Source organism: Megalops cyprinoides, chromosome 16 (genome assembly GCF_013368585.1).
Source record: "Megalops cyprinoides isolate fMegCyp1 chromosome 16, fMegCyp1.pri, whole genome shotgun sequence".
NCBI lineage: Eukaryota > Metazoa > Chordata > Actinopteri > Elopiformes > Megalopidae > Megalops > Megalops cyprinoides.
The window spans coordinates 4,447,629-4,474,511 of NC_050598.1; the positions used below are offsets into that span (position 1 = coordinate 4,447,629).

Genomic DNA, 26,883 nt, shown 5'->3' on the forward strand with positions numbered 1-26,883 from the left:
TTAGTTCCGCTCTGTTACACAGTCTGTGTGTTGTTGTGCTATAAATACCTCCTTTTTCAGGGCAAAAATATTTGGGGATAGGCTTAAAATATTCGGGGCTATAGTCCCGAATGATCGGACCTAACGACGCCACTGTAGCCAGCTACACAGTGTCCACTTAACTGATGGAGTAGATAACGTTACATTCGTGTCCATCATCTTAAACGTATGTATGTGGAAATGGTGACTATAAGCTACATCGTTCTCATTTATTGAAATTAAATTGAACGTTTCCATTTATTGTAAAAGTCTCAAAGTCTCCATTCTTGCCAAAAAGGTTAAATGTTATTTTTGAGAAATTCTCCATTTTAAGTGGCAAATGTCAAGGTGTATTGGCGATGTCACTTTGTTGATGCTCTAGCTATGTTGCTGCTATTAACTGTAATGTTAGACCTATCTAATGTTATTACAATGTTGCCGTTATGTTATGTTATTACAATGTTGCATATTAATTTCGAATGGTGATAAGGCCACTTTCACTGGAACTACTTTATAGCGGTACATTATTACTGTGCATTTACTGTTTGTGCTGTCTCTAACAGACAAGTTCACAAAATCTAAGGTTAGAGGGCTAAAAATGATTTCAGAAAATAAAATTATTTTATTATTATTATTATTTAGGGGTGCTGAGATGAAATTTTGATGTGCTTGAGTACCCGTAAAAAGAGTCTAAAATCGCCAATGGTGTATGTACCAGCTCATGTGGGAGCACAGGGGAATGAGATGGCAGATTGGGTTACAAAGGCATCCTTTGGGCAGTTCAGTGCAGGTAGGAGTCTCCATCCATTTGGCCAGAGCTGAGCCAAAATACATGATAGGGAAGAGTTGGGGACTCAGACAGCAGCGGGAGTGGGACTCAGAAACCAGAGGGAGCCATTGCTACACTGTACATTAGCTCTCCCTCTCTAAAATTGAGATTCTCTCCCTAGCAACAGCCTCCCCCCTTCAGGATCTTTGGGCAGAGCCAGGACCCTGGGGTCTACTGATTCAGGAAGCCCCCCTCCCCACCCATCCAATGCTCAGCAGCCATCCTGTCTTCTGAGGCTCTTGTTATATGGAAAACTCCAGAAAGTGCCTGGCACTATCCCTTTTTCAGCTGACAACCCCCAGGATCCACTGCTGCCAGTCCTGGCTCCTTTGATTTCCAGGATCCCCGCAGAAGTGAACTAGCAGAGCTAATCAGACTCTCTACCAGAGATATATGGCTCTACATCTCCATATATATTTTTAGACATATATACACATATTTAAAAACTAACAGTGCTTGCACTATGTAGCTAGTCTATAGGCCCACACCTAATCCCATGGCTTTCATTGCCGTTATCTTGCCTGAGGGTGTTATTTTAACATCTGCTATCTTGTTTGGTTTTGTTTTGTTCCTTTACTTTAACTTCACCTCACCCTTCCATGTCTGCCATGTGCCTGGAAGGTACGCAGTCACCAGAATACACAGGACATTTCCTCCAGGCCCATTTTCAACACCACCTCTCTTACCTCCCTAACAACATCCCTGCAAGACACCTCGAGCTCCTGATATTTTGCCTTTTTTTCCTTTATTCGCCTCCTTCTCTCCAATGAAATAATCATCTTGGTTATGATAAGCTGCTGGTTTTAATCTGACCACGGCATCATACCTAGATGCAATTCTGTTCTGACAATGCACTCAGTGAATTACCCAGATCTTTTACCTGGGACTCCAACCCCCCTGCCCCACAGCTGTTTAATATGGGGTGCAGGTGTCTGGCAGCGGTGATCACAGCATGCGACGATGGACCTGCCCCGCACCTGTTTAATATGGGTTGCAGGTGTCTGGCAGCAATGATCACAGCATGAGAGGCTGGGTTAGTTGACATGCTGTACAAGGAACAGGTCATGGCTGCACCAAGCCCATTGGGCAAAATCGTCACCAACTCTGACCCAAAGTGACCTAACAAACAAAGCAGTAAAACAGACCAAGCAGTCAAACACACTTTTAATCCAGGTGCTGGGCCAGGGACTTGTGAGCAATGCTTTTGCTCATTCCACTGGGGAAACATGGGAGTACTGTATGATGCACTGTGGGACTTGTAGTGCGTAAAACAGCCACCAGATTGCATGTGATTTGGGTATATACAGTATGCGAGGGTCACATTCGTCTCGCTTTAGCAATCCTGCACAACCGCTGAGACTGTCAGGCAAGGGTGCGAAGCGGCAGAACAGCAGTGTGGTGCAGTGGCAAGGATCAGGGCTTATAGCCTGAAGGTTGTTGGTTCAATTCCTGAATGGGCCACTGCTGTTGCACTCGTAAGGTCTTTACACATACAGTGCGATTTGTCGTTATGATTTTTTCGTCCGACAATGTATTTTTTCGAACGTCTATCCTGTAAATGAACACGTTCACATCAAAGATGAATATTCATGTGCAAAAAAGGGACGTTTAGTTTTTTCGCAACAGACTCAATTTTTCGAACATTTTGTCCACAAAAGGAACGCATTCAACCAATCAGGGAGCAGGTTGTGGAAACGTCACACTGCTGCTTCTCTACTTCTCAGGATAGGATGTACCCAAATTTTTTTTTTCCTTTTACTTTGTAAAAGAATAAGCACCAGCTCATCATCACTTGATGACTCCATTGTCAGGCGGTTATCTTTGTGGAATGCTCGCATAATCGTGTCACGTTTAATGTGAATATTAATGTTGCATTAAATTTGTCAATTTTTTCACAGTTTCGCATCATTTTTCACGTCACTCTGTATGTGTAAAGACCTTTAATCTCAGTAAATACCCTGCTGTAGTATGTAAAACCGTAAGCAAAGCAAGTCACTTTGGATAAGAGTGTCAGCTAGGCAATATTATTAATACATGTAATTACAATTTACTGACGATTTTTAAATCTTGGCTTGTGACATCACTAATACATCCACATGAAACAATTTTATTTCAAAACTTTATTCTATATTTCAACCACAGAAATAATTTAATGCACTTTGTACAAAGCACAGCATGGGAAAACATGTACAATAAAGGAACAGAAAAATGTAAAAAACAAAAAACTAACAAAAAAATGGGTAACATACTAGTATGTATGAGTTAAGTAAACCCATAAAGACTTCTTTTTAAAAATATTTCCTATGATCTGTAGCATCTGTAAAAATGTCTTATCTTCATTGATATGACTACTTGTAGACATATTTTGGCTCAATGTATAAAACTAGACGTACAAAATTCTGTTGATTGGAAATTTTGGCAGAAGCCAGTTTAATCTGTGGTAAAATTACTGGCATACTGAGTCAAGCACGCATTCCAATATACAAAAGAGAGACACAAACACGCCCACACAAACACATTAATAACAAATCATACAGCTGACCTTGGGGAAACATGGAGTGAATATTTTCAGCTAGCCACCTTGTTTATCATAAGAGTTATCAGAAAAAATCCACTTCTGATAACTGTACATTTTCTATAGCTGGAAACTATCATAATATCATATAAATAATGTGATATTAAGTTCAAAGGCTGCACGGTGAATTTCAAGAATGTTTGACTTTCAGGCAGTGTTCCTTATATGTATTTTTTAAATCGATGCATAAAGCAAGATGAGTCCACCTACGGAGTCCAGTTGGGCACAGAATTTTATAAGGACAGGAGCTGGCCATCTCAAACTGGTATAATCCAGTCCATGTATTACACACCAGTTTGCCCATTGGGAATGTTTACAAAAATCCATTTATTTGCAGCTAAATCACTGTCGTGACATTCACAGGTCTGTCTGCGCAACGTTACTGAAAAAAAAAAATCAGAAAAAAAAAAAAATCTAGGCATGTCATTGGTTTCCACCATCCACTCAAGCATTCCTGTTAATACACCCTGCTCTTAATGCCATTTGTAAATTGGTCAATCTGAGGTTCACCCTCTGAATCATTTAGAATTTTAGCAGCATTTAAAAGCTGAAACCTCCTGTATCAGGAGTGAGCTGGTACAGAAAGGTTCCTCAACTGCAATCATCACTGTTCTGGACATTGGAAAGGGCAAGAGAATCAGCACCACTGGTGCACAGACTTCGCTGGACAGGCTTAGCCTAAGTGAAGGGCACTTTTCAGGAGTGCTGATGCCATCATGCACTCAATGCTCTGAGTTTTGTAAACAACAGACTGACACCTCGAATAATCTCTATCTGGTTTAGTAAATTCTGCAAAAAGAACAGAACTGTAATGTGTGTGTGCTGCATGGATACTGTGCTGGTGTGTAAAACCTAAAATGAACCAACCAGAGCCGACGCTCTCTACCTTTTCCCAACTGTGCCGTACTGGTGGCCATTATTGCACCAGTTTCCTCAAATGGAAAACATTAAAGCCACCTAAAAAAATAATCCAGAGATACCTGTGAGAGGCTGGGTTCTGGCCCCACCAATTCATCTTGTAGTCATGGTTACATTTTTTTTTTAATAGTCCTGGCCATAGCAGCCTGACTAATGCTTCTTTATCGTAAGAACCTCTTCTCCCCTGCTACACAAAGAATGCACTGAAATGATTTAGGACCAAGGCTACAAAGATTTTGAACCAAAATGGCTCCTGGTTTCAATTTTTACCCACAAAAACAGTATCATGATGAGTGACGATAAACAAAAGTGATCCTATACCTCTCATTTCGGCTCTTTTTCTCTGCATCTGCAAGGGCCTCATGCCAATTCCTGTGAACAGTTTCATAAAAAAAGCCTCACTAAAACCTTCAGAACTACTTGTACAAAGATGAGAACATTTCCTGGCAGTCTAATATTACTAGTAACTGTTCTACAAGGCTAGTGGTTGACACTCTGGGTTGCCCATCTTTGAGAGGTGTTGCTAACCATCACAAAAATAAAAAAAGATATACTTCCCCCAAAATAAGTTTATTTCTTTAAAATAACTTAAAACATTCACAACTGCAAGTGAAATGGTTTTAACCCCACCTAACATAAACACTGTCATAAGGGCCTGCCTACATTAGATGGGCGAGTTGCTTAAAGCATTTTAGGCAACTAGGGCCCCCCCATCACACACAATAATTATTTTACACTGCCCTCCGCCTGCAACCAGACCAGATCACTGAGTCCTTAGCCCCCTGCCCCAATGCATTATGGGTCGACAAAGGAGACCATGATGTAGCGCGTTCCCTGGGTGGTGGGCAGCCCCTCGTGGTAGTGCGTGAGGCGGCCGGGGTGCATGAAGGACCAGCCCTTTCGGGGAGCCTCTACTTTGCAGTCGTAGCGCAGGAACCTGCATCCCCCACCCTGAAAAGCAACACACAATCACATGTTACCTTGCACAGTGGGAGCCCCCATCTACTGGTTGGAAGATGGCTACAAAAGTCTATTACAAAAAAGTGTAGGGCTGCTGGTAGAGGCAGCCCTGCCAGAGAGGACACAAGTGCATCTGTGTAGCAGAGGGAGCTGTGAATCCGATGTCAGCACTGCCAAAGCAAACTGGCACCTGAAAGACGCGACATATCGGACAGCACTGTTCGGTGTGACGAGGGACAGTGTGATTGTTATCTCCGCACCTGGAAGTCCTTGCCCTTGCTGTTGAGGGCGATGTTGACGGTGAAGGTGGACGAGTCGTGGTGGGGCCGCAGGGAGGGCTGCTCGTCAGGCCGGTATCGCACCACAAAGTTCATCACGGCCTGGGCCTGGTCCAACAAGCAGGGGGGAGACAGGGAGGAGGAGTTAGAGCAGCCACCACCTCTGGCTGTGGTTCTACAATCAGAATGCTCTGTGTGTCACTTCCTAAATTAATCACAAGCACTTTCTGTTCAACTTCTCTTTCAACAAATACAGATGAAGATACAGATAAGGCATAATCTGTACAGCCTGTTGAATTATAACAAGCTTTAACTGAGTGTTAATGAAATGCTTCCACCATGGCTAGTTGGCCTACGTTTTTGAGATTGACACTGGTACTGGAAAACCATCAGTGCGTTTAAAGCTCGGCAGTAAGATCAAACAGGATCAAATGCTTGGCAGTAAGGCTGGAGCGGGATTTCCTGTTTTGGAATCTCTGACTTGGCTGTCGGTCGCCCCATTCGCTGTGAATAGTCTTGAGGACGCTCGACCCAGACATGCTGTGCAACAGTGACAGCCTCACCTTGGGATAGTAGCCAGGGTAGAGTTTCTCGGTGACAGGGACAATGTACTCCTTGAGGAATTTGAGCCACTCCTTCTCATAGCCGATCTGGTTCATGTGGATGTCCACCGTAGGCACGTTCTCATAACCCCCAGACAGGCGCTCGTCCTGTCACACACACATACAGGGAGGTCACTGCAGAGTCGGGACTGCACACACTCACAGACACATAGACACACATGTACCTTAGTCTAGAGTAAGGTTACACAGACTCAGAAATAGGCAGACATACAGATCTGAAATAGTAATTACACAGACCGTACGTACACACCAACATTAATTACACAGGCCAGGAGAAAGGCCCTGACAGCAGAGTCCATATAGACAGCAGCAGATGTCACTTGCGGTAAAGGACCTGCAGAGGCAGGGTGGGGTTTATTGTACCTTGTGCTTCCCTCCAGACCACTGGCCAAAGTCCTCCATGGTCTCCACCAGCTCATCACACATCCTGTCTGAGAAGGCTGGAAACCAGTACACATCCGGGCAGGGCTGGAGAGAGGGAGAAAGAGGGAGAGGGAATGAGAAAGTGGGAGAGAAAGGGAGAGAGACAGAGTGGGAGAGAGTGAAGGGTAGGAGGGAATGAGAAAGAAAGAAAGAAAGAGAGTGAGAGAGAAATCACTGCGTTGCCTTCCACAATTGTGAGCATATATTGAAAAGGGCAAAGAGCCACCCCCGCCTGCACATCCACCCTCAGCAGCTCCCCTTTAAGAATCTCCTCTTTTCATTTAGATTTGCACCCGATTCAAGAGGAGGGAGAAAAAGGAGTTGCAACCCCAGACCTAACATTCTACCTATGAATCTCTTCTGCTCTTTCTCAATAGCTGCAGCTAGAAATGCCTATATACGTTTTAGTGCCACTTGTCTTCTTTCTGTGCAAAAAAAAAAAAAAAAAAAGTCATGCCCCATATTCAATATCAGTGTGAACGGACCTCCATCCTGAAATGTCCTGTATGCACATTGTACTGTTTTCTCTACGTTTTCACTGTCTCCAGTGTTGAACGCAGATAAACAGCCAGCCAAACTCTATTCATGAGTCAGGAAGTTAGTCAGGAAGCAGATGAATCAGATGAACAACATGAATAAGAGTCAAAAAGCCTTGCTTTCGGAGGGTTACAGCAGGAGAATCAACTGCGATGAAAGGGTGACAATTCACTACTGTTGCACCTTTGTTTACAACTGAACAGAAGGAAAAAACTACTTCCTGTTTTTCCTCACTACAACTGTAGATAATTCTTATATACACATTTCTATATCTTACCACCTGGTGGTCAGCTGTGGTATTACATCTTCTACAGAACATATGATCAAACAAAACAGAATATGCAGGGCAGAACACGCATATAAACAGTAGCAAAAGACTCCACGTTTGTCTAGCCAAGCAGAATCATAATAATGAGGGTAACATGTCGCATGCAGAGTGATGACTTGGGCCACGTTAAATGCACTTAATTCTGACTATAGCATTCAAGCACAGGTCATACGCAGGTCACATGGCTAGATATCTGATTTACTTTGACATATTCATGTGGTCCAAAGTGGAACTGAAAAGATACGACCTTATGTGCTTGTTTTTTTTTTTTTTTTGCTGTTCACACTGCTCTAAAAAGTCAGGTTGCTTTTAGTTGCAGTCTGAACTTAGCCATTCGCTCGTACCGAGTTTCTTCAGGCGAAGTCGTTCGGGTTTGTGCAACTTGACAAAACTGTCTCATGTGAGCTGACATCCAGCTTCTGTTGTCCTTCAGTATTATCCAGAAATTCACTTATAGGTTGTAATTGAGTAAACCTGACCTCTAATCCGATGGGTAGTTGCATCTTGGATTGAGTTGCCCGAGGCGATTTCTTCCTTCTCCTCATCATGATCATTACAGTAACCATTTGAAACCCCTCTGCACCCTGAGCTCTGTCACGGTTATCACTGTGCGCTGCAGGTGGTGGATCCTTTCTTCCAGTGTTAACACGCCCACATCTTTTCCTGTATCCCAATACTTCAGTGCTCCAGCCGCCCATTTTCTTCCCCTGCAACTTCCATATCTGCACCTGTTTCTCCGTTAGGACATGCTAATTTAATATGGCCTGGTAGCCCCCCCGCCCCCGAGCTGTTCAGTTTCAGTATTACACCTCAGTTAGCCCGACCGCTTCACCACAGCGATGATGGTGCAAAGCAGCCCACCCAGAAAACCCTGCCTCCTGCTAGTTTAGTGAGCCTTTAGCTAGTTTAGAGAAAAAAAAACAAGGCTGCCAAATTCTCTCGCTACACAGACTAGACACTTTCCACCCTAGCCTCCTTCCCGACACCCGTCAAACAGTCATCCACAGAAGTGGCTGCCTCGGGTCTGAATCCTCCTCCTGTGCCTGGCTGGTATCATTCTAAATTCTCTGCTAGAACCCTATTCGAGGTCTAGCTGACCTGATGGAAGGAGGCCAAACACAACTCAACTCTGTTGCAGGGGAATGAGATTTGAACACTTGGTGCTTCCCATGACCCCCCCCCCCCCCCGACCTTTGGCACACCCGAGGGCAGTTCTCTTTCCTTACCTGCTCCACAATGTTCTCATCCTCATCGAAGATCTTAGAGTAGTTCTCATGGACGTACTTCTCCCTCCAGTCCTAAAGAAAAGAGAATCATTAAGGTGATGACGCTCTGCCGAGCATGCCCGCCATTATACCAGTGCAGAGCAGTGCTCTGTTAATAATGTGTGCAGTGACTACACCAGCATGCATCTCATTACACAAGCTACAGCACAACATTATTATCTGTGTATTTGTCCCTCTGAATCCATCGGCATATAAGTTTGTTTTTTTTTTTTTTTTTTTTAAATAAAGTTAGCCTAAAAAAAGCCATTTTAATGTTCTTCCTATTTCTCCATTCTCTGTACATAACTGCTCCTGTGGCTTTTCAGCTATACTTACGAAACTTCGCTAATACCTTCAGCTGGTATGAAACTGCGTTGCTTGTGCTTTTGGAGGCAATAAACCAATATTTTTGACATATATGATTTTACATGCAAATATTTCCCTTCTGACTAACATGGACAGAATGCTCAAAATCGGACCATTCTAACATATGCAGCTGATGTCATGATCGGCCTGCTACAGCAGTCACAGATACAGACCAAAGCTTGTAACTAGTAGCTAGTAATTAAAGTAACTATGGCTTTTTCATGCCAAATCAGTTTGTCATCAGATGTTCCTTTCTATTTATTACTATTCTCTTTCCCCTGTTTGCAGCCATCTGGATATGTTGTTTGCCTCAACACGGCAATGACTGCACTAAGAGGTGAGTACAGGGGCACAGCGGATGTAATATACCAATACGCTCACATACCAACCGTTACTGTTTCATAACGCCCAGCATGCAGCTGTGAGCCCAATGCCAACTGCAGGATGGGTGTGGCCTCACTGCTGGCTTCCAAGAAACCTGCAGGAGTCTGATGAGTCAAAGGGTGCTAGATTCCATTCCCTGGAGGACCCAAGCCAGTGTGTGTGTGTATGTGTGTCTGATATGCCATGGGTGAGTGTGTGTGTGTGTGCGCGCGCGTGTGCACTTGCATGTGTGTGTGTGTGTGTGTGTGTGTGTGTATATGTGTGTGTGAGTGTGTGCACACGAATATGTGTGTGTGAAAGAGTGGAAATCATACCACAGGGTTGTCGAAGATCTGCCACAAGTCAGGGTGCAGTCGGCTGATATTGTAGTTGGTGGAGGAGACCAGTCGCCCAAAATCATCTCTATTCGACACAAACATGAACACTCCCTGAGGAACAGCAGAAGTAGAAGAAAGAGGAAGGGTGAGGCGTGACGGTGGCTTCGGCAGGCACAGCAAGAAAAAAGCACTTCGAAAGATGCACATACAAACAGACACACAAAGCCATACACATAAAGACATATGCATGCATAAAACATACTCAGAGGATGCATACACACAAAAGACACACAAAAGGATATCTCACACAAACAACTCAGACAAAGGACAGACACACACACAAGAGACAGGCATGCCCACACACACACACGCGCGCGCAGGAGACAGACCTGGTCTCGCACCGCTCTGCAGAACACCATGTCGGGGTCCATCCCCTCCTGTTTGTACAGGCTGACCTGGCTCAGCCGCGTTCTCAGTGTGGACCCTCGGATCAGGTACACCTGAGTGATGTAGGGCACGTTCCACAGCCCGCTGAGATGGACAGACAGAGACAGGAGAGGGTTAACCCTCTGTGTGAATCCACACCCTGTCAGTTATGTTCTACTCAACACCCATTTGTCTGACCAGAGATCATCAGAGGAGAGGAAACACTTTATGACCATGTTATTATTCCACAGATTTCAAGGGAGTTATTTCCCCCACACAGCCATCACAGTAAACTCCTTCCTGTTCTTAGTAACATTGGATGCATAGAAAATGTAAAAACATGTACTTGTAAAAACATGTATATGTAAAAACTAACACGTGCAAGCTGTTCTGGATAAGAGCATCTGGTAAATGACAATAATGTAAAGTAATGCAAAGTTTTCCCAGCTCCGCTCAGAGCTACTCGCCATTCTGCTGTCTTTCTCAGTGGTGTCACATGGTGGCGCTATTGGGAAGAGGCTACAAACGGCTACAAAAATGCAAATGCAAAACTCAAGGGGAGTAACAGAAAAAGTAAAGCAGGTACAAAGAACCCATTGAAAGAATTTTTGTGGAAAAAATGTTTTAAAAAAATATATATATCATAGTTTTAAATGTAAATCATGTGGAAATTTGATACCATGTTATAATCTCATGCCCACAAAACATTGTGGCATTTTTGATATTTGCTGTTACGATATCAATACAGACGAAATATTGCAATAACATTATCTTCGTGCATGTTTACCAAACCATGCTGATCTCTCAAGTAAACATGTCAACTATGGTGGCATACAGGAATGCTTTCATCATTCATGCTAAGGAAGCATTTGGAAGAACCCAAACACTTGAGTAACTCTTTAAACATGCCGTTTCACCTTTGCTGACAGTCACGCTGGTCAAGTTTGGTGCATATACTCACACACGCTTGCCCTGGACAATGTCGATGTAATCCTCAGAGCGGGAGTAGAACCCTTCTGGGCTCAGCGCGCCCCAGAAGTTGGACCACAGCTTCCCATGGCGGGACAGCATAGGGGCGATGACCGATCTGGGGGATTGGGGGGGCACAGGGAGGAAGGTTAGGGTTTACTAACCCATGAGTTTACTCTGTACACCATAAACATACTCTGATTCTGTTTTCTCCATAAACATGCCCTCCCTCCCACATCCAGTTAGTATGTATAGTATATACAAAGTGTAAGTATATACACATGGCTACTGTGTGTGTTGGCACGTTAAACCTGAAGCACTTGGCGGGGACCCTCGACCATATCAATTCTGGTTAATAAAACCCTGCAGACAGAGTGCTGCTGCTGTTGCAGAAGCTTTTGCGTGCCTTTCGGCTGCAATCCTGCACGGCTGGCTGCCCGGCCGCTCGGTTGCTTGGTGACTCACTTGTTCTCCTCAATCAGGATCCGCAGGATGTCTGGGTTGGTGATGGCCACATCAGAGTCGATGCTGAAGTAGTAATCACAAGTGGGGTCATCCCGGCATGCCTCCCTGTCAGACAGCAAAACGGGCACATTACAGGATTGCCAGGGGAGGGGTGTATTTTTTTTTGACTGAAAAGATGTGTTTCTTGCTGTTCACATTGTTCCAAGAACATCCAAACTGGCTTACATATGAGCAAAAAAAAAAAAAAAAAAATCAAACCTGAGCTACTTTCTAGCTGCAGTCTGAACATTTACATTTATTCATTTGGCAGATTCTTTTATCCAAAGTGACTTACAAGTCAACGCATATTTAGTTTTATAGGAAATTTAACACATTATGTGAATCCCTTCTATCGAAATCAATTGGATGAGGCACTGGCAAATGAGCAGAAAATGGCCATTTTTGCCAAGAAGTCACACTTCACCTATTTTGGCATTTTAAACCATTTCACTAGAAGAAAAAAAACATTTTCTACCATATTTTCTACCATTTATATTTGAATATCAAAATCATCAAAGTACACTTTCATAGCCCTGATTTATGAACATTTTCTCTCAGAGCAAAGGGCTTGACGCCTATGTGACTGCGCTTAATACTTAGCAAAACCTTTCCAATCCCAGGATGCTCTGGTATTGCCTGAAATCTTTAAATATAAATTCATGAAGTGCCAAGCGTTTCAATGCACTTCACCACGTCCACAATAGATGGCATGTATCACTTCCTGAAAAAAAATGCTCAACGGTAGCCTGTGTCAGATTGCAGTTTTGGAGTTTCTCATATGAGAGACCATTCTGAGGTAAATAAAGTAGCTAGCTAGTTAGTATCTTACTAGGAATGTCATAGAATGACAAAGTTTCTAATGCTGTAAATCGCAGAATATTGATCTCAATTGAGCTGCTGGCAGAGACAAACGCTGCAGGTTAACTGACAAGAAGACAGAAGAGCTTAACTGTAGCCTTAACTTTAGATGTATTTTTCCTAAAAACCACTATTCTGTAACTGTTGCTACATGTCAAGCAGTCATTCACTTAATATCAATCTTATTTCACAACTCCAGAAATTGTCAGAAAGACTGTTTTCTCCTCTTTCTAACCATTTGCAAAACTCTAGGGGTCATATGTATAAATCTTTGTGTACAACTTGTAGGACCATGTGTACGCACAAATCCCACAATTTGTGTATGGAGGTTTTTTGTCAGAGTTATCAAACACCACGTATGCCTAATTGTTTTCATAAATCCCACCGTAAATCAAATTAGCGTGAGGTTATGTGCACATGAACGCGCTTAACACCCTCTTCCACAATTGTTCTTATATGGACCGACAAGCCTTTAATTTGTCGAATTAGCATATTAAACATCCCAGGTAAATGTTGAGGATCAATAGAAGGACGTAAGAAATTATTCGGACACGGAGATAGAGTTGATGGTTGATGAGGTGGAGAGGAGAAAAAAATGTCCTTTTTGGAGGCCAGACTAGCGGCATTTCAAATTGACAGAAAAATGCAGAGTGGCTCAAAGTGGTGATTGCAATGAATGCAGTTTCACCAGAGGTGCATACGGTGGAGGAGGTGAAGAGGAAGTGGTCAGATTTTAAATTGTTGCCACAGGTGTATAAAATCAAGCACCTAGCCATGCAGTCTCCATTTGCAAACATTTGTGATACAAAATGTGTCGTTCTGAAGAGCTCAGTGACTTCAAGCATGGTACTGCAATAGGATGCCACCTTTGCAATAAGACGGTTTGTGAAATTTCATCCCTGCTGGATATTCCACGGTCAACTGCAAGTGATATTATTAGAATGTGGAAGCGTTTAGGAACAACAGCAACTCAGCCACGAAGCGGAAGACCACGTAAAATCACTGCTAAGGCGCATGCTAAGGCGCATGGTGCGTAAAAGTCGCCAACGCTCTGCTGATTCCATAGCTGAAGAGTTCCGAACTTCCACAGGCATTAACATAAGCACAAAAAACTGTGCAGCGGGAGCTTCATGGAATGGGTTTCCATGGCCAAGCAGCTGCATGCAAGCCTCACATCACCAATGCCAAGCATCGAGTGGTCTAAAGCACACCGATACTGGACTGTGGAGCAGTGGAAACGCGTTCTGTGGAGTGACGAATCACGCTTCTCTGTTTGGCAGTCAGATGGGCGAGTCTGGGTTTGGCGGATGCCGGGATAACATTACCTGCCTGACTGCATTGTGCCAACTGTGAAGTTTGGTGGAGGAGGGATAATGGTATGGGGCTGTTTTTCAGGGTTTGGGCCAGGCCCCTTATCTCCAGTGAAGGCCAATCTTAATGCTTCAGCATAACAAGACATTTTGGACAATGCTATGCTTCCAACTTTGTGGCAACAGTTTGGGGAAGGCCCTTTTCTATTCCAACATGACTGTGCCCCAGTGCACAAAGCATGGACTATAAAGACATGGTTTGATGAGTTCGGTGTGGAAGAACCTGACTGACCCGCACAGAGCCCTGACCTCAACCCCATTGAGCACCTTTGGGATGAACTGGAACGGAGATTGCGAGCCAGGCCCTCTCGTCCAACATCAGTGCCTGACCTCATAAATGCTCTACAGAATGAATGGGCATAAATTCCCATAGAAAATCTAGTGGAAAGCCTTCCAAGAGAAGTGGAAGCTGTTATAGCTGCAAAAGGGGGACCAACTCCGTATTAAAGTATATGTATTTTAATACAATGTCATTACAGTTCCTGTTGGTGTAATGGTCAGGCGTCCGAATACTTTTGTCCATTATTGTGTACAAGTGCTCAGGTTTAATACTGGCTTCACTACTGATGTGAAATAAATGTAGTATTTGATTTTGAAATAGTAGTCATGTGTTGTTGTTATTTAGCCTTTCAGAAGCTGCATGGCTAAATCAATGAATTTTATTAAACCTACCAGACCAATGTTAGGTGGTGACCTAGCAATCTACCCCAAATATTCCTATTTTATATTATGGCCATGACGCACAAACACATGGAAAAGGTAAGGTAGGGAATTACTCGCATCTAGTCAAAACGCCAATATATTGCCATCAGCAGGATGAAAAAAATGCAGAAATAGGCAGAGCAGGATGATAATGTTTTACTATATAAAGATTTGCCCCCTCGTCATTTTTAACTGCCCCCTCAGTCACTTCATCCTGGCGCTGGGCCTGGGCCCCGTTTACTTGCATCACCATTAGTTCCTCTTGGTGTCACCAACCTGAAAATTACAAATTTTATGCGTACGCCCCTTCAAGACCATGCGCAGAGGTACACGTTTTCCCGGGAAGTATCTTTTCATACCGTTTTATGTGTATAAAAGTGCTCAGCACGATTTTAGTGCGTACGCACCATTGATACACATGGCCCTAGATGTGTCTTGGGGTCCATTTTGATGAAGCTGATGACATTTGTCTATCCGGGGATGATGTGTGTTGTACTCTGCCTCACTTTGGATAAAAGCATCTGCCAAATGAATCAGTGTAAATGTAATGTAAATACTGTAAAACTTCCAATAAACGCTGAGGCATTTATTTGCTTTAATTACTTTATGGGCATTTATTGGAGACTCGGCCATATTAAGAGACCTGCGTTTATTTCACCTAAAGCCTTCAGGCTTCTGCAAGTTATTGGTAGCTGAACTGACCAGGAAAATTCACCATGTTTTTTCCCTTCCCTACTTAACAAACTATACAGCACTCTTTGGTAGCAACTCAAACAGGAATCACTAATAAAGTAAGTTAAACATTGTCATTACAACCTACAGTTATGATGGGAGAGCACAGTCTGTAAGAATACCAGTATCACTGAATTTTTAGGCTATCATGATCCGAAAGACAGCTTGTTTTCTTCCTTTATGTTTAATCTAATTCGTGAACAGATGAACATGCATAAGGCAAACTAGATTCACTAAAACAACCTCATTTAGCCTAATGTAAAAAATTATTTGTGTTACTTCATTTTTTAGCCACAAAAAATAAATAGGACTACTGTAAGCATTTTAACCCACAGCTCTTTCGTTTTATTGTCACGAAAAATAAATATAATTTTCCCCTGTGTTTATTTGAGGCAGGCGTATATTTCACTTAAATAAATAAATCCGCTGTCTCTACAACACTCACACTGCCATGGTTCTGGCCTGGTCGTGCTGCAGGTTCTCCTCTGGCCCCACGACCCGGGTGTCTGGGAATAGGGCCCGGTGGCGGTCCCAGAACTTCTGGATGTGCTGCTCGTGGTAGACCACCTGGGAAGGGGAGGACAGGGAGGGGACATTAAACACATGCCCCTGACTGGTCCACTATACTGGCGATGAGCACCAGGCTTTGGCTAATGTCACCACGTACTGTTCAACAAGCTTTGGCCAATTTGCAATTTGTGGCAAATTTAAAATTTGTAATTTAGCAGGTGCGCTTCTCCAGTGCAACTAAATAAGTAAGAGTACAAACGTGTATGTAATTATGTCACAGGATCAACTGTACATACAGAACACAACCGAACATATCTGTGGCTGTGGCGGTGCCTGCGTGGTGAATTTCACACACTAACCAAATTGTGAGAGCCACAGTGTGGAGCCCGTGCTTTTAACAGAAATGGAGGTGGTGAAGTCCAGTACTCCACTGGCAAAAAAAGATGCTTCCCTGAACCCACAATGCAATCTGCATGTATGTGTCCGTCATAGTCAGATCTGAGCATACATACTGGTCACGGTGAATTCTGAGCATATGCACGGACCCTTGACATCATACAGGAAAAACACCAGCAGCTAGCAGTGAAAGCTGGTGCAAAAAAAGGGGCAGCGAGTAGAACATTCAGTGCAACTTTGTCATAGGTTGAGCCTTCAACTGGCTTCACAAGGCTTTTAATGTCTAATTCCGCTTTTAAAGCGGAATCTGGAGTAGACACTGTAGTCACCAGTAACTCCACCAGGGCATCTCTGATTGGCCCCGATGTACTGGACCTTCAGGATTATAGGCTCAGGGGCTCAGCAGAAGTAAAACATCTGAGGAGGGAGGCACTAACATTGTTGTGAATGAAGAGCCTCAGTCTGCTCAGGGGGTAGTTGAAGGTGGTTAGCCTCTCCAGGAACTCCTCCAGGAAGGGTGTGGGCTGCTCGATGAACACGGCGATCAGGATGATTGGCATCTCCTCGTCCTGCAGCAGAACCAGACGTCGGTAACCTCAAAGTGTTACCACACACCGGACGGTGTGCCTTTAGCTCCAGCACCGTTTTGTGTGTGGAAGCAAGATTACACAATCCCATAACCAGTAGCCCAGCCCACCATTAACACTTGCACAGCCAGAGAAATTAACTCATTAATATTAAAATGCAAACCAGATCACACATTTCCTGTCAGTCATTGTGCAGTGGGCTACTGAAGTGGGAGACTCACACATATGTGCGTGACACATACATATAAAGATTCACACACACCGGCACTTCACTCAGGTCCAGCAGGTCGTCATCGCAGATGCCGCAGCCAGTCTCATGTGTCCACGCTGTCGGGACATAGTTCCCCAGGTAATTCAGCTGCAGCTGCAGGGAGGGACAAAGAGCCACACTGAGCAGGGCGGGAAAGGCACAGAGCACGGCAGCGACCAAACTCCTGCTCCACTGCAGCTCCCCCCTCTAACCCACCCATCTACAGCACAGTTAGCCACACTGAAGTGAGCATGCACACCCGGGCCCTTAGGCTGGACAACATCCAGCACTGCACTGTACAGGGTTTCACCTTTTATCTTAAGATACAACACAAAACATCTGATCCTTTGGATGCCGTTCCCATTACGATGGCCGATATGCGGGTGAGAAAATAATAACTGAACGGAGTTGTATGTATGGCGGTACATGGTGGTCCGTGGTGAGAGAAGTTATTGCAGCGTCAGGTGATATTTGAAAAATGCCTGTGGCTGTGTCTGTGACCGAGGTAAGAAATCGTGACTTCCCATACACCCACACTTACCTGACTTCTTATGCTTGACAATTTAAAACATCAACCCACTGCTTGATGATGCAAACAATACTGCCACCTAGTGTACTGGAAGACTGAAATCCTCAATTAAATTATACACACAATATGTAAGATTGGCTCCTACACTATGTTTACAGTCATGACAAGGAATTAAATACAATCATTACATATAAAAGCTGTAACCACTCTACTGTTCTCTCACAATCAAAACGAGCCTCGCCTACGTTCTTTAAGTGGCACAAGAAAAAAAGAGAACATAATATTCAACAAATACCTGTTTTGTTTTTCTGTGAACCAAACACGTTATCTCTGAGCTCCTGAAAGTACATTCCACTCCCCGCGAGAAGGCCTATAACCGTCAATGTCCCACACAGCCAGATGTACTTGCTGAATCTCAAAAGATGGTGAGGTACACCGGAATCTTCACATCAGATTACATCATATTTGCTTACCAACCAGCATAGTTTACAGGTACCCACTGAAAGCAGGGTATTCTTCATCAATAAATCAATTGATCAATCAAATTTTATTTGTTGTAGTGCATTTTTACAATCATGATTGTCACAAATACAGGCCAGCAGTGTAACATAGTGGTAAGGAGCAGGACTTGTAACCAAAAGGTTGTGGGTTTGATTCCCCGCTGGGTCACTGCTGTTGTACCATTGGGCAAGGTACTTAACCCAAAATTGCCTCAGTAAATATCCAGCTGTAAAAATGGGTAATGTGTTAAAAAAAAGAAAAAACCCATGTAAGTCTGTATAAAAGCATCTGCTAAATGTCAACAATGTAATGTACTGCACAAAGCACTGTACGTGCTGTACTGTACGGATAATTATTCCATAGGGAAATTCCCTGGGAAAAGGTGGTCAAGGAAGTCCTGGAAAATAACAGGACAATGGTACCTTGCCCAAGGGTGCAACAGCGGTGCCCCACTTGGGAATCGGCCTGGCAAGTCCCACTCATTATCACTACGTTGCGCTGCTGCCTGCTTTTAACAGGGCTCTACCTTGGTGGGTCCATTGCCATGGATGACGACGGGGAGGGTGTCGTAGGCCACGTTCCTGGCACGGACACGAGCCTTCTCAAATTTTAGCACCACCTCCTCTTCAGAGACAAAGGCAGGCAGACAGTTAAGACCACAGTGCTTCAGAGGTGCGTTACACTGGTTACACGTGACACATAACGCTACACCTGACATTATGCAACATCACATGTTATATGTAACATTGTTAAAACGGTTTCATGCATCCCTTTACGTTATATTAAGGTGGCATGTTACATGAAACATACCACTACAGAGATTTCACAGGCTACATAATGTACATTATGTAGCTCTTGAGGCTACATATCATTATATATTACATGTGACGAGCTGTTACAGATCTCATAGGTCTCTTGATATTCACAACATTACATGTTACATGTAATGTGTTGTTACAAGTGTTTCACAGGCCTCTACACCTGTCTCCAGCCCAACACCCACCAACGCAGATATACCCAAGGACATGATATCCTTCCGAGAAAGGAGTACAGCCAAAATAAAGGTGGTGGAAGAGCTCAGTGAATAAGGACTGACAGATTAAACCAGAGACAGAAAGCTGGGAGAACAGGTGGAGGACAGGAACAGCCAGAGGGTGGGGTGGGGTGGAGGCAGACAGACAGACGCCTCTCACTGGAGAGGTGCGACAGTAAAGAACAGGCTGGGTTTCGGAAACGGGAAGGCCCCCCTCACCAATAGCTCCATTGAGGTTCTGGAAGATGCGAGAGCGATGGTCCAGGGTCATGTTGAACTTGGTCTGAGGGAAGGAAGAGATGCAGGCAGTCACACTCTGCTGACCACATTGTGGAAGGTGACTGCCCCTCAGCACCACAGCTTGGCACTGACCTTAGCTGTTCCTATTAGGTCTCTCTTTACACTTTGCATCACTTCCACCTTTCCTAAAGCAATGAGGCTTTAGACTGGATGTGTCTACTGGAATTGAGTGGTCAGTCTATCATGAGCAAGCATGCACTGACTTCCTACATCTCACTACTTAAAATATAAACCCACTTCCTGACAACACAAACATGCCTGCCACCTAGTGTCCTGGAACACTGAAACTCCAAAGCATGCTGTATACACATCACATTAAGTATGGCTCCTAGGCTGTGTGTTTATAGTCACAGCAGGCACAGGGTATCTATCATTAAAATGTGTACACATGCCGGAGCAGTTAAGGTCTACCACATGAAAAGTGTCATAATGACAATAAAATATCCGCCAACTGAAAAATAGCCCAAGCCATCAAATAAAGCAGTACAGGTGAGAAAATGACCCTCTGCATGAAGCCTCTGAACACAGACCCCATGAGACAGAGTTCAGTTAAGGAGCCCTGACACCCACTTACATTAAGAATTACAACCACAAACAATGGCCTGCTTTTAAGTACAGCTTTCAAGCTAAGAAAAATTCACACTGTGCATACAGACAAGGTTAGTTATGAGCTGCAAAAGCATTTAGAAAGACCCAACTTGTCATCATGAAGCCTCTGTCAATTGCAGTTTGTCATTTTTTTCCCAAAAGCAGGACCCCCTTGTGGAAACCCAGATTAAGAGGAGCACTGACCCGCTGGGCCTTATCCAGGTAGATCTTGGTGTAGAAGAGCTGGTCATCGTCGTTGTCCTTGTGCTTCCACTGCCGAACGATGGCGCTGAGATCAGGGGCGTAGCCGATGAACCCTGAGGTGAGCCACGGGACCGGGTTTAAGCGGGGGGGTGGGGGCTGCGATTAGGGGACCCAGCCTCTGGTCTCTTACATTACATTGTTGTCATTTAGCTATATGTCGTGTGTCATTTAGTTATGTCATATGTCATTGTCATGCTGTAAGGGCATCTGCTAAATGACTTAGACAGGTTGCAGTTTTATCCATTTATACAGCTGAATACTGCTGTGGTACCCTTGGTTAAATATCTTGCCCAAGGGTACAGCAGCAGTGCCCCAGAGGGGAATCGAACCGGCAACCTTTTGGTTATGAGCCCTGCTCCTTACCACTACGCCACACCGCTTACCTCCGGAGTTGAGGTAGCGCTTGCCGGTGTAGACGGGCGGGTACTTGGACGCCAGCCTCTGGTCGGGCCAGCAGAAGCCCTCAGCGGAGAAGACCACACGGTGACCAATCCGGGAGAACTTCCACAGCAGCTCCTGTGGCCCGCTGGCCAGGATCACGTCATAGCTGAGGGGGAGGGGAGAGAAGCACGTCACGGCCAGCTTACAGCATGACACAAAGCAACAAAACATCATTACATTACATTAATGTCATTCAGCAGACACTCTCATCCAGAGCGACTTACACAAGTTACAATTTTATTCATTTATACAGCTGGATATTTACTGAGGCAACTGTGGGTACGACAGTTCTTGCCTAAGGGTACGACAGCAGCGCCCTGGCAGGGAATCAAGCCAGCAACCTTTTGGTAACAAGCCCTGCTCCTCACCACTATGCTACACTGTTGCCACAGCCAGCATGACCTTTGCCCCGTCACACACCAGCAGGTCCCAGGGGTCCATGCTTAAGGTCACGTGGAAACAGTGATGCAACACAGGGTCTTAAAATGAACAATAACCCCTCTCTCTCTGAATATGTCTTATTTAGAATTTCATTTTTTTAAGATAACCTCGCTCTAGGGTCCTGCTCTGAAGAACGTGCTTGGTTCCCAATCTCACAGAGCCTGCACTGCCAAACGCTCTCACACTGATCCCCCCGTGCCCCTTTAATTATGAGCACAGCGGCCGCAAATGGCACAGTGTGGGCAGGCTGCCTAAATCCCTCTCAGCCAGACCTCCAATTACATTACTGCTCCTCACACATCAGGATGTGACCACTCTGAACCTATATCCCGCATTAATCCTGATTAAAGACCTGCCATCTTAAGTGGGCTACCTTACGGGTGGGTGACGGTGTCTTTATGAACATTCACGTCCCTCCTTTTTTGTAATGGGGGGGGGGGGGGGGGGGGGGGGGGGGGTTCCATTTCCCACGGGGTGTCCGAACAAGATGGCCTGCCCTGCTGATATCATGCACTGAGACACTCTTGGCTGGAGAGGGTCTACCTGACCCAATCTGTCCAATCACATTTATCTCCGATACTGAATGCAAGCTCTCTAATTGGTTATTGTCCAGTAAGTCACACATGGCTTCCCACCCCAGCAGGCCAGACTGGAGAGGTGTTGACCCACTTCTGAGAAGCCAAGTCAGCCAAGCCCAAACCCCTCACCCCCACCCTCCACCTTGCCAGCTCAGGACAATAGAACAGAATGCCATTCCAGGCTGGTGCAACGTGACCGTCACGGCACAGGTCCAAAAGATGCTGAACGTTTCGCCAGCCTTTGTCAAACAATAACCTGCCGCATTAACTTTACAAGGATCAGGCTTTTCACTGAAATTGGAGGTGTCTACTGTGTGCCTGAAAAAAGTGAGACACAGAACTTTCTGGGAGCCTTAACACCAGCGGTACATGAAAGAGCATAGGTGGCAAGAGAAGCCGTGGGGACGGGAGCCCAGCCTGTCCGCAAGGGTCACACGGAGATAAAGCTTCCATTCATGGCAGCGGGGGCGGCTACGCCAGGTCCGCAAGTAGGCCGGGTGTCAGGTTCTGTAACGGAAGGAGCCAGGAGAGGAGAAAGGGGAGAGAGACGGACGAGAAAGAGAGAGAAAGAGAACAAATGGGACAAAACAGCCAGGAGGTCACCCACAAAAGAGGAGACGAGCGGTGAGAAAAAGGGAGAGGAAGGGAGAGGAAGGAAGAACAAAAAGATGAGGACAAAGGAAGACAAAGGGGGGGGGGACAGTACCTAATCCTGGCGGACTTTTGAAGAAATTATGTGTCAAGCACACATAGGGTGTGCAAAGTACATCTGCACTCACACACACAAAAAGTCACCCCTGCTCTTCCTGGTTTTCCCATCACTGGGGAGGTGTGGGCTGACCTGCTGCTAAGTGAGGTGGGCACTGATTAGCTGGCCCGCGAAGAGCTCCAAATATCAGCACGTTAGCATCTCACATAAAAAGTAAAACCAAAGCCTCATTCTGGAACAGCCTCCTCTGTGCTTGCTCATATTGTGTAGAGCACGTTTTCCCCTCCGGTGCCAGTGATGGTCCGTGGTTGCTAGGTGGCCGCAGAGAGGGGCAAGGCACAGCGAGGGGCTCTGACCTGTCCACGAACAGGATGACCAGCTCCTGGCGCTCGCTGTACTTCTGCAGCTCCTTCTTCAGCCAGCGGACCTTCTGACCGCCACCGACCGTCCGAGCAACATCACCGCCCTTCCACTCCTCACCCAGGCCCAGCACCTACACACACACACGTGCACGCACACACATACGCATACACGCACGTACGCACAAGCAGACAGAGAGAGGATCAGGATCCTCATTAATATTGCTTGTGCAGGACCACCAAGACTACCACCGTAAACATGCAACACAAATGTGTCCTGCTTATGACCGCAGTGTGGAATACATCATTTACATACTTCACACACAACTCCACCTCCCCACACATCACCATCAGGATCACCTTCATCACCTTCAGCATCATCACCGCGTGTCCAGTGAGGACTCCTCCTACGGCTGGAAACGCAGGCAGGGGTTGGGGGGGAAATGCAGCGAGGAATCGGGGGGGTGGGGGGAACCTACCTTCACAGTGTAGTTGAACTCCCTGACCGATCGCATGAACCTCTTGAAGCCATCAGTCTCCTCTGTGGCGGCAGTGATGACCAGCAGGTTCTCTGAGGTTCAAGGGGGTTGGGGGGAGGAGAGGGACGAGAAAAAAAGGAACAGCGTACCAGGATTAGTGGAGCTGCAAACTAAGGTGGATTAAAACCACCGCACAACAAAGACTTTGGCAACCTTTGGCAAAAGCTCCCATGCAGTGGAAGTCTGGCACTTTGTGTGATCCAGAGTTTTAAATTCAGTGCATACAACGCCTGTGGTTGAATACGCTAACCCTAAACTGCCTTTGAAATCAATTTTGCACTTCCTTATTAATCTGTCACGCTGGGCATGACAGTGTCGATTGTGTCAATTTGTCTAATTTTTGAGTGTTAGCAGAATTGACACTCGTCTTTTAGACTGCGGTAGCTGGGGGCACTGAACGCTGCAGCGGAAAACGAGGGCTAATTGAAGAACTGCAACTGAGAAATCTTCCCCTCTACAGCACATCTCGAATTAGCCTCAGCAGGAAGGGTTTTTTAGGAACGGCGGGATGTAACACAGAGTTCATGACAGATGACAGAATGCGCGGGCTGAAATCATGCAGCCTTATATTTACAGGGCTGTGGTTCCTCAAAAACATCTGCCAGAATACGTGCAGGACGTGAGCGTACCATTACACTAGAAATAAATATAGAAATATGTATATTACCCTGACATTGACAGAATTTTTGTGGAGAAGTTAAACTATTTTGTCATCTGAGTACATTCAATGCCTTGTGAAACAGTAACTGAATAAACTTCTTTAAGGGCTGCAGCTCCACAGCCTAACAGTAGGAGTTTATGGGTGAACAGGCCTAAGCGTTCAATGAAACCAGCTGGAGAGGAGACGTCACTAAAAGCTCCCAACTGGAGACCTCCCTGAACTAGAATGACCCCATCTTGAATTACAAAACCATTTCAGACAGCAGGGAATGGCCCCACCGACGGATAACTCCAGACTTCAGGGGCAAGCCTGATTCCAGTCTTTACTCCCCTAGCTGTGGCAACAGATTTTGTCCCATAGGAGCCAGAGACCCCCACAGCAAGGGTAACAGTGAGATGGAACAGGCAAATAGCCCAACCTGTTCAACAAAAGCCTCGCTAGTCTGGGCCTGAGGTAGCTGTGAAGGGAGAGGACTGAATAAAATGCCCAAACCTACTATGCCACATCTACTTCATCTACTTCTACTCCACACACAGACACACCCAAACCCCATTCCCCTCTGTGCATGTACATCCCAACTCCAATCATCCCTCCCTCTGACCTGCAGCTATGTCCCACCCTTGTGGTTAAGAGACTGACTACTAAAATGAGTCAGACCTGAGTGGGAAAGGCCTGTATCCATTCCTTTTCCCTGGGGGACCTGCTGAGTTCAGCTCATCTGCACATATTTATTAATAGGAAGAGGGGGAAGTAAATCAGCAAGCATGACATGGTTATAAGTGTGCAGTGTTACCCCGAAAGGAGAACACCACAGTTTGAAATCAAACGTGTATATTTTGACTTCTGCGTCCAGAGTTGTAATCTCTCACTCAAGTGAACAAAACCAAGCAGACGGGAAAACCATGCTGTAGCCTTGCACACTGAACACATTCCACCAGAATTTTCTACACCCCTCCCCCTTTTCTCCTGGAATGGGGAAGGAATTCACCTGGATTTTCCTAGAAGGGAAGTGGGAAATAGCTATGACATCACAAAACATCCCTTGTACCAACTCCTCATGCTGCAATCCCGATGGGCCATTGGAGGAGGAAAGTAAGCACAGCAAACAGCCATGTATGCACAGAGGAGGGGAATTTAAGTTATATGGGTGGGGGTCCCGGTACTGAATAAATTTCTCCATTGTGGCTAAACTGGGTTGCCGCTTGCCAACCAGTCGTCTTATTTTAAAACTCCATTGCGCTTAACCAGGGTGCATGTGCACGTTAAGGCAAATAGCTGAGCACCGCATAGCTACACTAATATTCTATAAAAACAGAATACTGTACACAGCGCAGTGCTATTCTTTCCTAATCAACCAAATCGTAATAGAGGCCAGGGAATGTTTTCGTATAATCACTGCATTTCTTTTACCCGAGTTAATTCACCGAGTCCGTCAGCCAGGTAAATAAAGACTAAATGGTTCATGACTGAATTAAACAGTGGAGTGATATTAAACACTGAATTATTTAATGGTCGTCGAATGGTGCAGTCAACTGGATTAGACAGCAAGATACACAATAAAGCTGGCCCAACTTGACGAGAGTAAAACGACCAATGAACCAAGTCAGGCAAAGGGCGCAGCGCCCAATGCGACAGACTGCGAGCCAATTTTTCCTTCACGTCTAATATTAGCCAGCTAAACACGCTGAATCTTTGCACGAAGATCAACATCCATTTGCCCGTTTACCTAAGCTAATGAACGTAGCTAGCGAGCTACATTCTACGCACCCATCAACCATACAAGCTCGCAAATCAGAGCTGCTCCGCAAAGAGGTGGCTAGATTTTAGTCAGTTACTGATTCTTAACATCTTGCGAGATCGTATACCTTCGATAGCATTTTGAGTGTTACCTGACATTGATGTTACTAAAGTTGTATGGATTTACTGTCAGCTAACTTACACGCATCTGCTGCACAGCTGAGGTCTTGCTAGCAACAGCTGCTAATGTGTAGTTTACTTGCTAGCCTAACAAGGGTAACTAGTTTATTTTAAACACACATCTGCTTCTTCCACTGTTTCGCCGTTTAGCGGACTTTTGCTAACGTTAGTTAGACAGTTACCTAGCTACATTAATCAATCGGGCGACTGGACAGCTGGCCATCCGACGCTACCGAGCCAAGCTAAGCTGGCCGGCTGGTCCATTCTTGAGAATATCATCATATTTTGCGAGCCGCTATCTGGTTTGTCATATCTTACTATGTAATGGTAAACAATTGTCTTAACAGATAGCTCACTAGACCGAAAGTTCGTGTTGTGATAACTACAGTTAGATAATCAATCATACGTTATCCTGCTTGCTCATTTAGCTGTCGCTAAGCAAACGTGCGATGTTTGACTACGATGCAGACAAGCAAATCGTTATCTATGCAAATAATTCTGGCAACAGCCAGGAGCCATACCTGGGGCGATGGTTTTCTGTTCCGCTGCGATTGCATAGTCAAGTAGCCCGAGAAGCAAGGCACAGATCACGGCTAGAACAGACCGCTCCATGCCTTTGGATCGGCTAAGTCTCCCCTCTTGTTTCCCCGGCCCTCTTTCACGTTGCACGGTGAAGCCCCGACTTCTCTTTTTTCCACATGTGCAACTCTCGCGGAATCTTGATTGAGGGAACTTTCTGTCAACACGTGGGAGACGGCCCCCTTTACACCGTTTAACCCAATCAAATCTTAGGAAAAGTCGATCGATCGAATCAAACGCCAGCTACGGCAAAAGATGGACAACCCGTCAGCCAACCAGGACTGGACAAATGGAAGATTCTCTCCACCAGTGTCAACAT

General features: G+C 45.2%; 1 protein-coding gene across 1 annotated transcript; it reads right to left on the reverse strand.

The window, feature by feature from the left end:
* Positions 1-4,993: 4,993 nt before the first annotated feature.
* On the reverse strand, positions 4,994-26,688 carry plod3 (procollagen-lysine, 2-oxoglutarate 5-dioxygenase 3). The gene is made up of 19 exons (XM_036547908.1): positions 26,507-26,688; positions 23,348-23,439; positions 22,866-23,002; positions 20,724-20,887; positions 20,281-20,393; positions 19,408-19,471; positions 18,682-18,779; positions 17,138-17,239; positions 16,726-16,857; positions 15,828-15,949; positions 11,682-11,786; positions 11,209-11,334; positions 10,211-10,352; positions 9,819-9,932; positions 8,716-8,787; positions 6,565-6,669; positions 6,142-6,288; positions 5,561-5,686; positions 4,994-5,291 (listed from the first exon to the last, which is right to left on the reverse strand). Exons 1-19 carry the CDS (start codon positions 26,595-26,597, stop codon positions 5,136-5,138), a joined length of 2,208 nt encoding a protein of 735 aa, XP_036403801.1. The 5' UTR covers positions 26,598-26,688; the 3' UTR covers positions 4,994-5,135.
* Positions 26,689-26,883: the final 195 nt, after the last annotated feature.

Coding starts and splice junctions, on each gene's coding strand:
- plod3 (XM_036547908.1), bottom strand. CDS start 26,597: ATGGAGCGGTCTGTTCTAGCCGTGATCTGTGCCTTGCTTCTCGGGCTA. Junction 9,933..10,210: donor GCAGAGCGGTGCGAGACCAG/GTCTGTCTCCTG, acceptor GCTGTTCCTCAG/GGAGTGTTCATGTTTGTGTC. Junction 5,687..6,141: donor ACCCTGGCTACTATCCCAAG/GTGAGGCTGTCA, acceptor TTGTTGGACCAG/GCCCAGGCCGTGATGAACTT.